This window comes from Schistocerca gregaria, chromosome 1, assembly GCF_023897955.1.
Source record: "Schistocerca gregaria isolate iqSchGreg1 chromosome 1, iqSchGreg1.2, whole genome shotgun sequence".
Taxonomy (NCBI): Eukaryota; Metazoa; Arthropoda; class Insecta; order Orthoptera; family Acrididae; genus Schistocerca; species Schistocerca gregaria.
The window spans coordinates 532988458-533003039 of NC_064920.1; the positions used below are offsets into that span (position 1 = coordinate 532988458).

The following is a 14582-nucleotide window of genomic DNA, read 5'->3' on the forward strand; positions in this document are numbered from 1 at the left end:
CGATTTCTCATTTCTTCCTAGTAAGGCTTACCTTGATTCTATGTTTTTACTCAACATCTTTCTTGACTTTGTTCCATTCTCTTCCTATTGACATTTGATGTGACTGAATGAGTTATAAGTGCCACAGAAGACAGATGGTTCTCACCACTGGTGGTGACAGAACTAAAGAAATACTTTAGTCTGTTGCAGAGAGGGAAGACGTGAGAGAGAATTTGCTGACATTATCCACAGTCGGTATTGACACCCAACTTGTAAAGTTTAGTTTCAATGCTCAGTTGCGCAACAATGGAAAAACAGCTCTCTCTCTCTCTCTCTCTCTCTCTCTCTCTCTCTCTCTCTCTCTCTCTCTCTCTGTGTGTGTGTGTGTGTGTGTGTGTGTGTGTGTGTGTGTGTGTGTGTGTGTGTGTGTGTATTTCAACAGTAGCACCATCCCTTATCAGCAGGTGATAATGGAAAGGAGAGAGCTGGCATTTTGTTTCAATAATAATAAGTCCTATTGTTACCCTGAAAGCAATGAGGCCATTTGGGTTTCATATGAAACACAACCTAGTGGCACTTGATATGGGACAAACAGCAACTCAAACCAAGGATTACAAGAAACTGCCACCTCAGGTACTGAAAAAGTCTTGCGCAATTTGGGATATAGTGAGAAATATGAGAAATAAGAGATACTGCATACTTTTGTATATATTAACTTGATGTTTTATAAAATTTTAACCCTCGAGCGGGCGTGCCTGTGTATAAAGTGCACCAACCAAAAATAAAATGATTTTGTGTAGCTCCATTTTTGTTTCATGACTTCAAACCTATACCTATACCTATACCTTCAGTATTGCTTCAGGTTGAACGTCCAAGTGAGCAGCAGTAATATAAAACACAAAGTGAGCTAGGCTAGAAAAAATTTACAATTGTTTCAAAAAAATGACCCCAGTTATGAACTAGCAACATAATCTCACATTGAGGCAGTTGCCTATGAGATAATTAGTGATTGAATAAGCAGCTGACTGAGATCTGGTGCAACTGCACTGCTTGGTGCTTCGAATGTGACATTACTGTCTCTTTAACATCAGTCTTTGGCAACAGAGAATTATAGTGAAAATTTATTGCATTATTGTTTAATAAAACAGTATTTTAGCTCATATTATGTAAGTTTATTTTCCCCTTGTTTAAATAAACTATGATTGAATTGTGATTCTGATCATACATGGCTTACCTTGGTAACATAAGGAAATCTATTGTTTCCATGTGTACAAAGTGTGCCGCGCACACACTCGTGTTATGAAAAATGACGCGTCCACTCAAGGGTTAAATGATCACCAGAGCTGTACAGCAGCATTTGCAGATGGGTTTAGGCAGGGGCACATTCTTAGTTGCTCAGTGGTTTCCCTGTATTTCTTCCAGATCAAGCTACCTCTATAATGTACTACATATTATGCAGAATTACACACAATCTTGTAGTCATCGGAACAGATGAAATGTACTCAGGCTGCAAAATACCAGGCTCCAAGGTCATACTGGGATCATTCCAGCGACTAGCAGAGAAGGTTGAGAAGAACATCCTAATTCATGGAGTTTCAACGAAGTCCTTAATTTGCAGCATTTTCTAAAGAACTAATTGTGGCCCCTTGGCTCTGACTTGAATGGAAGGACTGAACAAGAGACTTCGAAGGTTCTGTGACTAACTATTCTGCAGCTTCTGGACTTGTGCCGTAGGTTTGGGAACTGTAGGATCCCCGTAAATGGGCCACATGTGCACTACACATCGGAGGCTGCTACTTAGGTAGGAGGTTGTGTGTGGGGTCCATGCAAAGGATTTTTAGATTAGGTGACTCTCTGTCCAATCTGCATAAAAATATAGCTGTCAGAAACCAGAAGTATCAGTGTAAGACCAAGTGAAATGCCTCCCACAGGTCAGACTTTTAAAATTCTAGTGGTTAACTCCCAAATCGTTCGCAACAGTGTGTCAGAGTTTGAAGTGCTCTGGAAAAGCAATGAAATCACGTAACTAGGTAAAGAAAATGGTTAATACCTGAAATTAATAGCAGTGAGAATTTTGGGGTAAATTCAAGTGTGCTTTGAAAGGACAGACTAAAGGGAAATGGAGGCAAATCCACTGAGATAGAAATTGAAGCTGCATGTGAGATTGTTTGGGCAAGACTTACTATCAGGGGTGGTCATAAAATTGTGATTGGATCCCTCTATTGCTCACCAGACTCATCCCCCGATATAAAGGAAAACTTTAGAGAAAACCTCATTTAACTTGTACTTAAGTTCCTCAGTCATATGGGAATCATTAGCGGAGACTTTTTTAATCATCCACCAACAAACTGGGAAAATTACAGTTTTGTTAGAGATGGGTATGATAAGACATCCTGTGAAACATTACTAAATGCCTCCTCTGAAAACTGCCTAGAACAGATAATTTCAATCTGCTTAGTGTAGTCATCTCTTGGTCTCCCTCTACGATTTTCACCCTCCACGCTGCCCTCCAATACTAAATTGGTGATCCCTTGATGCCTCAGAACATGTTCTACCAACCGATCCCTTCTTCTGGTCAAGTTGTACCACAAACTTCTCTTCTCCCCAATCCTATTCAATACCTCCTCATTAGTTACGTGATCTATCCACCTTATCTTCAGAATTCTTCTGTAGCACCACATTTCAAAAGCTTCTATTCTCTTCTTGTCCAAACTAGTTATCATCCATGTTTCACTTCCATACATGGCTACACTCCATACAAATACTTTCAGAAACGACTTCCTGACACTTAAATCAATACTCGATGTTAACAAATTTCTCTTCTTCAGAAACGCTTTCCTTGCCATTGCCAGTCTACATTTTATATCCTCTCTACTTCGACCATCATCAGTTAGTTTGCTCCCCAAATAGCAAAACTCCTTTACTACTTTAAGTGTCTCATTTCCTAATCTAATTTCCTCAGCATCACCCGAATTAATTTGACTACATTCCATTATCCTCGTTTTGCTTTTGTTGATGTTCATCTTATACCCTCCTTTCAAGACACTGTCCATTCCGTTCAACTGCTCTTCCAAGTCCTTTGCCGTCTCTGACAGAATTACAATGTCATCGGCGATCCTCAAAGTTTTTACTTCTTCTCCATGAATTTTAATACCTACTCCAAATTTTTCTTTTGTTTCCTTTACTGCTTGCTCAATATACAGATTGAATAACATCGAGGAGAGGCTACAACCCTGTCTCACTCCTTTCCCAACCACTGCTTCCCTTTCATGCCCCTCGACTCTTATGACTGCTATCTGGTTTCTGTACAAATTGTAAATAGCCTTTCGCTCCCTGTATTTTACCCCTGCCACCTTCAGAATTTGAAAGAGAGTATTCCAATCAACAGTGTCAAAAGCTTTCTCTAAGCCTACAAATGCTAGAAACGTAGGTTTGCCTTCTCTTAATCTTTCTTCTAAGATAAGTCGTAAGGTCAGTATCGCCTCACGTGTTCCAACATTTCTACGGAATCCAAACTGATCCTCCCCAAGGTCCGTATCTACCAGTTTTTCCATTCGTCTGTAAAGAATTCGCGTTAGTATTTTGGAGCTGTGACTTATTAAACTGATAGTACAGTAATTTTCACATCTGTCAACACCTGCTTTCTTTGGGGTTATAATTATTATATTCTTCTTGAAGTCTGAGGGTATTTCGCCTGTCTCATACATCTTGCTCACCAGCTGGTAAAGTTTTGTCATGACTGGCTCTCCCGAGACCGTCAGTAGTTCTTATGGAATGTTGTCTACTCCGGGGGCCTTGTTTCGACTCAGGTCTTTCAGTGCTCTGTCAGACTCTTCACACAGTATTTATCTCCCATTTCGTCTTCATCTACATTCCCTTCCATTTCCATAATATTGTCCTCAAGTACATCGCCCTTGTATAAACCTTCTATATACTCTTTCCACCTTTCTGCCTTCCCTTCTTTGCTTAGAACTGGGTTGCCATCTGAGCTCTTGATATTCATACACGTGGTTCTCTTCTCTCCAAAGGTCTCTTTAATTTTCCTGTAGGCAGTATCTATCTTACCCCTAGTGAGATAAGCCTCTACAGCCTTACATTTGTCCCCTAGCCATCCCTGCTTAGCCATTTTGCACTTCCTGTCGATCTCATTTTTGAGACGTTTGTAGTCCTTTTTGCCTGCTTCATTTACTGCATTTTTATATTTTCTCCTTTCATCAATTAAATTCAATATTTCTTCTGTTACCCAAGGATTTCTAGCAGCCCTCATCTTTTTACCTACTTTATCCTCTGCTGCCTTCACGACTTCATCCCTCAGAGCTACCCATTCTTCTTCTACTGTGTTTCTTTCCCCCATTCCTGTCAATTGTTCCCTTATGCTCTCCTCGAAATTCTGTACAACCTCTGGTTCTTTCAGCTTGTCCAGATCCCATGTCCTTAAATTCCCACCTTTTTGCAGTTTCTTCAGTTTTAACCTACAGGTCATAACCGATAGATTGTGGCCAGAGTCCACATCCGCCCCTGGAAATGTCCTACAATTTAAAACCTGATGCCTAAATCTCTGCCTTACCATTATATAATCTATTTGATACCTTTTAGTATCTCCAGGATTCTTCCATGTATACAACCTTCTTTTATGATTATGCAGTATGTATGACTAAGATACAAGTGAGTCTCTGTTGGAATTGGCCAATAATACAAATAAGTGGGTGTAACATGCTTTGTAATGATATGAAATGGAATGGTCACATACATTCAGTTGTGGGTAAAGTGTGTCACAAACTTAGGTTTATTTGGGAGAATATTTGCAATCAGTACACAAAGGAGATTCCTACAAATCACTCATGCAGTCCATTCTAGAATACTGCTCAAGTTTGTGTGGCCCAAACTAAGTAGGGGTAACAGAGGGTATTGAATGTATGCAGAGAGAGTCAGCACGAATGATAACATATTTGTTTGACCCATGGGAGAGTGTTACAATGATGGCAGACTCTTGAAGACAGAGATAAATTATCCTGAGAAACTCGACTATCAAAGATTTAAGAACTGACATTAAATGATGACCCTAGGAATATAATGCAACCCCTACATATTGCTCACATAGGGATTGTGAGGACAAGATTAGAATAATTGCAGCACTCCCAGAGGCAGTCAGACAATCATTCTTCCCACACTTCGTATGTGTGTGGAACAGGAAGACACCCATAAGTGGTACAGTGGGATGTACATTTTGCAGTGGTTTGTTTAGATTCCATGGCTGTCGTCCTATCTGTACATCGTGTTCCAAAAATTTACCAGAATATCCAGGACTCTCTTCTCCACTCATAAAGAGATTGGAAAAGTATGAGTCTTTGTTCAACATACCAAGACACACAGAGATTTGGGAAAATGAACTGCAAACCATGTCGACCAAGAATGCATGTAGTCGAAATATCATGCCCACCTCTTGGATGCTAAAAGGGCTAGTCATAAATTAATCCCTGACTGGGTATTAAAAATAAGCAAATGTTTGTTGCTTCATGGTACTTTAGTGATAAAAATGGACACTTAGAAGGTCATATTGTGCCAGTCAACACATTATTGCATTCATTAGTGTTAAGCAACAAATGATAGAAATGGATGATATCATTGTGTCTGCTGCCAGTTAAGAGATAAGTTCCGTCATTCATTTCCTCAAACAGGAGGAGTCAACGTTATGGTTCACCATCAGTTGCACTGTGTATAGGGGTGGGGTTATGAGTAATGGTATTGTGAGGGAACAATGCAGAAAATTCAAGGCTGGTCGCATAAATGTGCATGATGAAAGAGTTAGAGGAAGACATTAATCTGTAACTGATTTCTGAACTTTCACACGATGTGCCTCAGTTTTAAGAACAGTCGTCTTTAACACAGAGAGGATATGGTATCAAAAGTTTTATGTGCAACAGGTCCAATATGTCTATCCAATATTCATGAAATTGATAGAATGGGTTTGGTCTTGACATTCATTCATGTTAACATCAAGATGGGAACTATTTTTGTGACAAGAGTTGTGACTGATGATGGGAAATTGGTGCGTACATGAACTTTGAAACTAAGGATCAGTTCAAACAGTGCATGCATACTCATTCAACAAACAAGCCCAAAAAATTCAAGCAGGCACAAACTGCAAAATGGTGGTTACAGTTTTGTGGGATTGCAAAGGAACTTTGACAACAGATTTCATGAGAAAAACACTTGAGAATACTGTGACAACAGTGTATTGTGAGACTCTTACAAAACTCCAAAGGTCAATCCGAAATTAATGGCACAGCAATGTTACTGAAGGATTCATTCTCCTTCATGACAGTATGGTACCCCAGATTGCAGATCAAACATAGGAAAATCTGAGACGTCAGATTATTTTTCAACATCCTATTCGTAGTCTGGACTTGCACCAAGTGACTTTTGTCTCTTCCCCAAGAAGCAGTCCTAGCTGGTTACTCAGCACATCACAACCAACTTTGAACTCGAGGATGCCATCAACAAATGCTGAAGCATCAGGTGGCACTATTCTTCGGTGAAGGGGTAAAGAAGCTGCTGGCTCAATATGACAAATGTTTGAATTCATGTGATGACTATGTGCAAAGTAATGTCAATATAGTACAGGTTGTACATCAAAGGTATCTATTTTTTTTCTTTTTTTGTAGTAGACAATGAGAGGTTAATTTCCTTATGTTGAGGTACAGGATAATCTTTTGGTAAGAAGAAGAGTGGCTGGAAGTGGACAGTATGCACTGGCTAGTAAAGTCAACTACTTACCTGGGTTTACCTCATTGTGATCTTGAAGGTGAGATAGGAGTCCTTCTCATTTGACTTAAGAAGGGCACAGTCTAAAGACACATGGCTTCCTGCTCCTGTCCGACCCTGCAGTGTATTGTGCTTGTGGAGTACTGATTTCAGTGCATCACATATATTTAATATTTAGATAAGAGTGTAGAGAATAGGTTATCAATTAATGTGCTCTATATTTTTGCGGACAATGAGGCAAATGTGGTACAGCTTTTAACATGTTATGAAGTATTTGACTTGCTCTGTTACAGTAGCTGGTAAAACCACACACACACACACACACACACACCTCACCTCCTAAACTTCCAGAAGTGGAATGAGCTGGAGTAAAATGGAATGTAATTAAAGAGGGTACCAAAAAATAAGACTTGGCAGTGGAAATAACAAACAATTTGTGAAAGAAGGGATTGTTTTGATAATTAAAGTTTTTGTTGTTGTAGCTTTGTCTGATGTTTCTCATCAACTCTAGTTAAGGTCTTAAAGCCATTATAAATAATGAAAATTTTTGTTGGATTTCCTTAAATGACTGTGAAATTGTTTAGTGTTCAACTCATTTTTTTGTAAAGCATGTTCAAAAATTTATTAATTCTCAGATCGGATTTGCAGCGATCTAAATATGCCATTCTAGGCATGAATCAATGATATTTGAACTAAGAAATTATAATCAAATCAGTGATACAGTCTTGGTAGTACTTTATTTGCATTTAATTTATATAAATTACTGATAAGTCTACAATGAGCTCTGTATTTGTATGGATGGATTATACTGCATTGGCCAGCTAATAAATATGTACCATATTCTTGTAAATCAATGAAGACAAATCATATGCAAGGGCAAGGCTTTTACAGTGCTCAGAATGTTAAAATGGAAACAAAACATATCAATCACAATGAAAATTGAAGCCCACATATAGATGTGTATTTACAGATACATTGTACCATATGACTACTGTGATAGGTTCTGACTTTGAGAACTTCATACTTTTAATGTATTTTCTGGTAGGTAGTAAGGAAAAATCAAAGGGAAGTGAATATTTTTATGATAAGAAATTTGGAGCTGGATAGTGCACAAAAATTTGGTTTTGTTGATCAAAGATAGTAATTTAGAAAGCCTGTCAAAATGTTCAAGGTGAAATATGTCAGCTGTAGTTTGAATGTGAAAGAATAAAATAATGCAGAATCATTCAAAGATTGTTTACTAGATTTTCATACTTTTATGACACACTAATTTTAGTAATGACTTCTGCCCATCACATATTCATTAATAATTGTCTCCTGCAACCATCCACCCAGTAGGTGTCTCACTCAATGTGATATATAAAGATTATTTTAATATGAAAGCTTCAGGTAGCGTTAATAGTTAGTTTGTGTTTCTGCCTGCCTCATCATCAGTTCAAGTGTGTGGTGAATATAGTCATTTCTCATTCTCTATTGTAAATTTATAGTGTATTGAATTTTATGATTTAAATAGTTTGGTTAATTAAAAAGTGGAAGAAGTTTCCAGTTTTATAATTAAAGCCATAAGTAATTTTCATAGTGCATGTGTAATTTTGTAGCTCATTCTTTTGTTTTCTCTTACAATTTCTTTCTGCTCTTCATCCTTCACTATCTGCTCCTTATGTCTGGTCGACAGCGGGCTTTGTTATTCCTGTTATTAAGGGTAGGTATATGAAACAACATCTGATATATTGTTGTTCATCAGTACCAGATATGAAAATTTAGAAATGCAGTGTTTTGAAAATTTCCAGTTAATATGTGGCACTTGAATTACAGTTGCTCTTTTTGTTTTTCCAGTATGTATTCTTTTTTGGAACTTTTGTGTATTATATAATTTTCTGGTTGTTGAGTTTTTACATTGATTTGTGTTCGGTGATTGCAGCATCACTTTTTCTTTGAAAGTTTCCTAGTAGGTGAAGTTAGTTTTCTAAAATTTAACTTTCACAAAAGCACTCATTGTAGTAATTTGCATAAAACTGCACACATTTAATAAAATTAAAAACTTGTTTGACCAAGAAATCACCTTTCATTGAATGATATTGTTTAGATGTTTTGTGTCTTTGAACATGCTTCATCTTAAGTGCGCAGGCTGGATCATATGTATTTAATTTTGACTGCATGGTAAAACGTGTATGCAGCCATCAGTCACCTGAACATTGAATTTCCTTTATTCTTCTCTTGTATCTTTGAAAGCTTGATAATGTTGAATAATCTTGACTATTAGTGTACTGGAGTATATGCTGTGTATTTGAACACCCTTTGTTACTAGACAGATGTCATGGTCTATAATAAAATACATTAATTGGAATATTCAAAATTTTTTATGTATTACAAACCTGTGTTAAAAATGAGAGGAGAATGGCCTTATATTGATAGAGAAAATTTGGATGCTTGCATGCACTACACCACAACCCAAAATTGTGTGTTTATTCATTTTCTATTAAGTTTTATACATATTTCAGTATGTTGCATGATCTGATGTTAGCATTCTTTCATTTTCAGTATGCATGCTAGTGAATTAATACATGTTCTGTTTTAATTTTTAAAAGCTAAATATGTGGTACATGAAGAATATTGACTGACTGCATGATTTTGTAAGCTTTGTGTTTGTAATGAAATTACATTAGAAGTTTATGTATAGTTCTATACATTACTAAAAGAGTAGAAACAAATATAATGTGACTACATAATTGGAAATGTGAATTTTGGTTATAAGTCCTGTATCCTTTTCGAAATTTAGCTTTTGTAATGGTGAGGGTAGTGTTACTAACGAGCTTTATTGCGTCTGAACAGGATCATAGGGTTAAATAGTGGTTGGTGTACATTTTAAATGATTATACATTTTGAAATCGTAACTGGAACAACAGTGCTCTTGTAGTGTAAATTAACAAAAACCAGTCAGTCTAAATTGCAAATGGTATTCGTTTTTTTGGCAACTGGTATCTGTCATAGGTAGATGATCTTCAGAACAGTGTGTGTCTCCACTGGTTATGCATTGTCAGTGTATGGATTTATTAAATGTGCTAAGAGGCACTAGTCGTATTTCCATTGGTGATGTGTAGTTGATGCACATAGCTGCCATACATGCTCCAGGCCCTTGTTGATGACAGTAGCTTCCTGGCATATACAGTGGCTCTGCACAATTACTCGACACATCACCAATGAAGTTACATAATGGGCTGAAGAGGGCCTATCTATAATTGAAATTGGTTACCAGAAAAATAAACACAATTTGCAGTCTACAAGATATTCAATTGCATAATCTTGTTTAAATGGCCCAGACCATAGAGTATGAGGCTTAGTTTTTAGCTAGTACTAGGATCTATTTCTGCACTTCTTTCACTTTTAGCAATTATTTCTAATGTGAAAAATGCAATGTTGTATTCTAGTTCAGACTTGCGCAACCCCCCCCCCCCCCCCCCCCCACACACACACAAACATGTAGGTCAGAGCATACCATCTCCAGTAGCACCATGCTTATTAAAATATTAGTAATGATAACACTGAAGTGCCAAAGAAACTGGTATAGGTATGTGGAGTCAAATACATAGATATGTAAACATGCAGAATATGGCGCTGCACTCAGCAACTCCTATATAAGACAACAAGTCAATAGAGCAGTTGTTAGATCACTTGCTGTTGCTACAATGACAGGTCATCAAGTTTTCAGTGAATTTGAACATTGTGTTACAGTCGATGCATGAGAGACAGGACACAGCATTGCCAAGGCAGCTATGAAGTAGGTATTTTTCCATACGACTATTTCACTAATGTACCGTGAATATCAGGAATCCAGTAAAACATTAAATCTCCAACATCGCTGCAGCCGGAAAAACATCCTCCAAGAACAGGACCAATGATGACTGAAGAGAATCGTTCAGTGTGACAGAAATGCAACTGTTCTGAAAATTGCTGTAAATTCCAATGGTGGGCCATCAGCAAGTGTCAGCGTGCGAAACAATAAACGAAACATTATTGATACGGGCTTTCGGAACTGAAAGCCCATTTATGTACCCTTGATGACTACATGACACAAAGCTTTATACCTTGCCTGGGTCCAACACCAACACTGGACTGTTGATGACTGGAAACATGTTGCCTGGTTAGGTGAGTCTCGTTTCAAATTGTGTCAACTGAATGGATGTGTACGGGTATGGAGACAACCTCATGAATCTACGGACCCTGTATGTAGTATGGGACTGTTCAAGCTGGTGGAGCCTCTATAATGATGTGGGGCGTGTGCACTTGGAGTGATATGGGACCCCTGATACATGTAAATAGACGACTCGGACAGGTGACACATACATAAGCATTCTGTCTGATCAGCCTGCATCCATTCATAGCCACTGTGCATTCCAACAGACTTGGGCAATTCCAGCAGAGTAATGTGACACCCCACACATCCAGAATTGCTACAGAGAAGCTCAAGGAACACTTTTCTGAGTTTAAATACGTCCGCTGACCACCAAACTCCCCAGACATCAACATTCTTGAGCATATTTGGGATGCCTTGCTGTGTGCTATTCAGAAGAGGTCTCCATCCCCTCGTACTCTTACAGATTTATAGACATCCCTGCAGGATTTATAGTTTCAATTTCCTCCAGCACTACTTCAGAAATTAGTCGAGTCAATGCCAAATAATGTTGCAGCACTTCTGTATGCTCATGGGGCCCCTGCATGATATTAGGCAGATATACCAGTTTCTGTGGCTCTTCAGTGTATGTATAAATGAAATGCAAAGAAATAACAAAATTTTAGAAGTAAGTTAAGAAGTCCACTCTCTTATTAATCATGTGTCGATAATTGTAACTAAAAGATCCAGAGTCAAGTGTAGGTATAAACAGCTGTCAATGTGAAGGAATTTGGCTGAGATAGTCCAGAGATTTGCCATGGCTGTTTTATGTATTTTTAAAATTAATAACAGTGCTGTGATTTTGAAAACGTAGACTATTATGTTATTGTCTATGTTAGAAATGTAATGATAAGTACAGCATAGAGTCTCCACTCAGTCATTAAATATTGCAATGTGCAATAAATGACTACAGGACAGTGCAAGGAATTTATTAAATACTTGCACTACCATGCCTTTTTAACCTTAGGTCTTGCCAATCAGTTTATTAATAATTAATACAATTTTTGAATGTCATTCATCTACATTTTTGCACTGTTCTAGTTAACATGATGGTAGTAAAATGTTTTGTCATTTTGTATTGTATGAAGAGGTTTTTTGGCACTGGGTCTTTATATGCGTAAAAGGTGTAATTTGTTCAGAACCAATGATGATAAAACCTAAATCTTAAGACTCCAATTGCTTATTGTGATGATTGGGGAAAAGTAAACATTATTCTGCTTTGGTGGAACTTCTGAATGATTACTTTAACTTGTTTGTCAACAGTTAAGTCAAGTGCAGGCCAAAAAAGCTTCAAAGAGATAGCTAATATTAAAAATTAAAAAAAAAACTTCCAACAGAAGTGAATAAAACAGGAAAGGTCAAAGTATGAACGTTATTAGGAGAGATAATTGAAAGAAATACATTAGAAAAAGCTGCAAAGGATGAAAGAATAAACAGCCTGGAATGAGCATATGGAATACTGGAGAATATTGGCACTAAAAATATGTAAGAAGACGGCACAAATAACAAATTGGCAACACAGCACTGAAACCAGCATGTCTCTGTACAAGTGACTGCCTACACTGAATTATGGGTCATCCAAATTAGAAGTACTGGCGATAAGAATTATGAGGAAATTTTGAGCTTGAATAAGAAGCACAGAAAACTGACACTTAAGAAAAACGGAAATTGACAAAAAAAAGACCAGGCTCCAAGAAGTTAGTAAGGACTTGGAATACAAAATTCAATTGTTGTCCAGCATGTAGGATGTCTTGGTGACAATTCCCCAACTGTGGTAATAGTTTTGAAGAAAATATCTGCTGGTGACCTGAGTGGACACAGGACGATTCCTTGTTTTGCCCATCATTCGTTATTTTGCTTCCATGGTAGCAGGTTTTCTTCATGGGCCCCAATTTTGACAAGTTTCTTGCTATTCTCACTTCTGCTTCATCTTATTACTTTCACCTTTCTTCACTTTACTGTCAGTCCATATTCTGTTTGAACTTCATTTTGATCAACATATCCTGTAATTCCTCTTCACCCTCACTGAGGATAGCAGTATCATCAGTGAATCTTGTCATTGTTATACTTTCACCTTGAATTTTAATCCCATTCTTGAACCTTTCTGTTATTTCCATCATTGCTTCTTCAACATATAGTTTGAACAGTAGAGGTGGAAAAACTACATACGTGTCCTATTCCCACTATACCATTTGCTTGTCCTGTTGTTATGCTGTATTCACCTGAGGGGTACAGGATGACTCCTGTGCCCTCTCAGAGGACACGTGACTAGGTAAATGCCTTTGGGGCCAAAACCAGTTGTGGTTTTAAATAAAAAGAAAAGTGCAACTAGTGTGGACATTTTCTTCAAAACAAACAAAAGATCATAAAAAGGAGAAGCAGCAGTGGAAAAATTATTTTTTCCGGTAGAAAGTGTTAAGATCTGAAGGATTCCAAGATAGAAAGAGTTAAAGAACAGTTGTGAAGTTGTCTGAAAAAGAATAATGGGGCACAGTGAAAAGGTGGAAGAAAAGGAAGCAGCAAATGAGAAGGAACTTAAACTGGCTTGTCGTCCATAGATGCCCATTATGGTGAGAGGGGTGAAGAGCATAACTAAGTTAATGGAATGACGGTTTACTATTGTAACAAATTGGTATATAAACAAAATATTTTTTGACTCGTCTGATGCAGCCTACCATAAATTCGTTTTGTGCCAAACTCTCCACCTCAGAGTAGTACTTATTTGTATGATGCATTCCAATTACTGTCTTCCCCTACGGATGTTACCCTCTATAGCTCTCTCTAGAACCAGGGATGGTATTTGCTGATACCTTAACATATGTCCTATCATCCAGTCCCTTCTTCTTGTTAGTGTTTTCTATGTGTTTCTTTCATCTCAGATTCTATGAAAAACCACCACATTCATGGTATTATCACTCCGCCTAACTTTTGACGTTCTTCTTCTAAGAGCAGCACATCTTAAGTGCTTCAGTTCTCTTCTTTTCTGGGTTCCTACAATCTGTGTTTCCACTGTCGTACAATGCCATGCACTACATCCATTCTCATAAACTTTTTCCTCAAATTAAGACTGATGATTGACCCAAGTAGAGTTCTTTTGACCATGGATGCCCTCGTTGCCTGTGCTAGTCTACCTTTTATATCGTCTTTGTTTTGTCCATTATTTGTTATTTTGCTTCCAAGGTAGATTCCTTGATAGATCCCAATTTCATTAAGTTTCTTGCTATTCTCATTTCTGCTACTTCTCATTATTGTCGTCTTTATTCACTCTACAGTCGGCACACATTCTGTACGCATTAGTGTATTCATTCCTGTTCTACTCCCATTGTACCATTTTGTGCCACTATTGATATTACCCAATATTTGCCTGACCATGAAAAGTTATATTCTTTCCATTTCACTTCCCTGGCCCTCCCATTATATCTAAACTGAGCCTGTACATTGCACTTTTCAGGTTTTTTTAGCTTCTCTACCATGTTCAAATTTCTGACAGTCCATGCTCTAACTTGTGGAATGTTTCCATTTTGTTGGTTATTCAATCTTTTTCCTGTGGTTACCTCCTTTTTCACTTCCATACAATGCTCTTCAGTTAAATATTTTCAGAAAAGACTTCATAACACTTAAATTCATTTTTCAGAAATGTAATTCATGCTGTCACAGTGTTTTATAG

The 14582-nt window shown here is 37.6% G+C and overlaps 1 protein-coding gene across 8 annotated transcripts in view; it reads left to right on the forward strand.

The window, feature by feature from the left end:
• The window catches only part of LOC126355190 (protein retinal degeneration B), a 533358-nt gene that overhangs the window by 370537 nt on the left and 148239 nt on the right, over window positions 1-14582 (forward strand). For 2 of the 8 annotated variants that reach the window (XM_050005417.1, XM_050005424.1), the window contains exon 10: window positions 8420-8446. The exons of the other annotated variants lie outside the window; for them this stretch is intronic. In XM_050005417.1, coding sequence (XP_049861374.1) covers window positions 8420-8446 — 27 coding nt within the window. The remainder of the gene's footprint in view (window positions 1-8419; window positions 8447-14582) is intronic. 8 annotated transcript variants of the gene reach the window in all.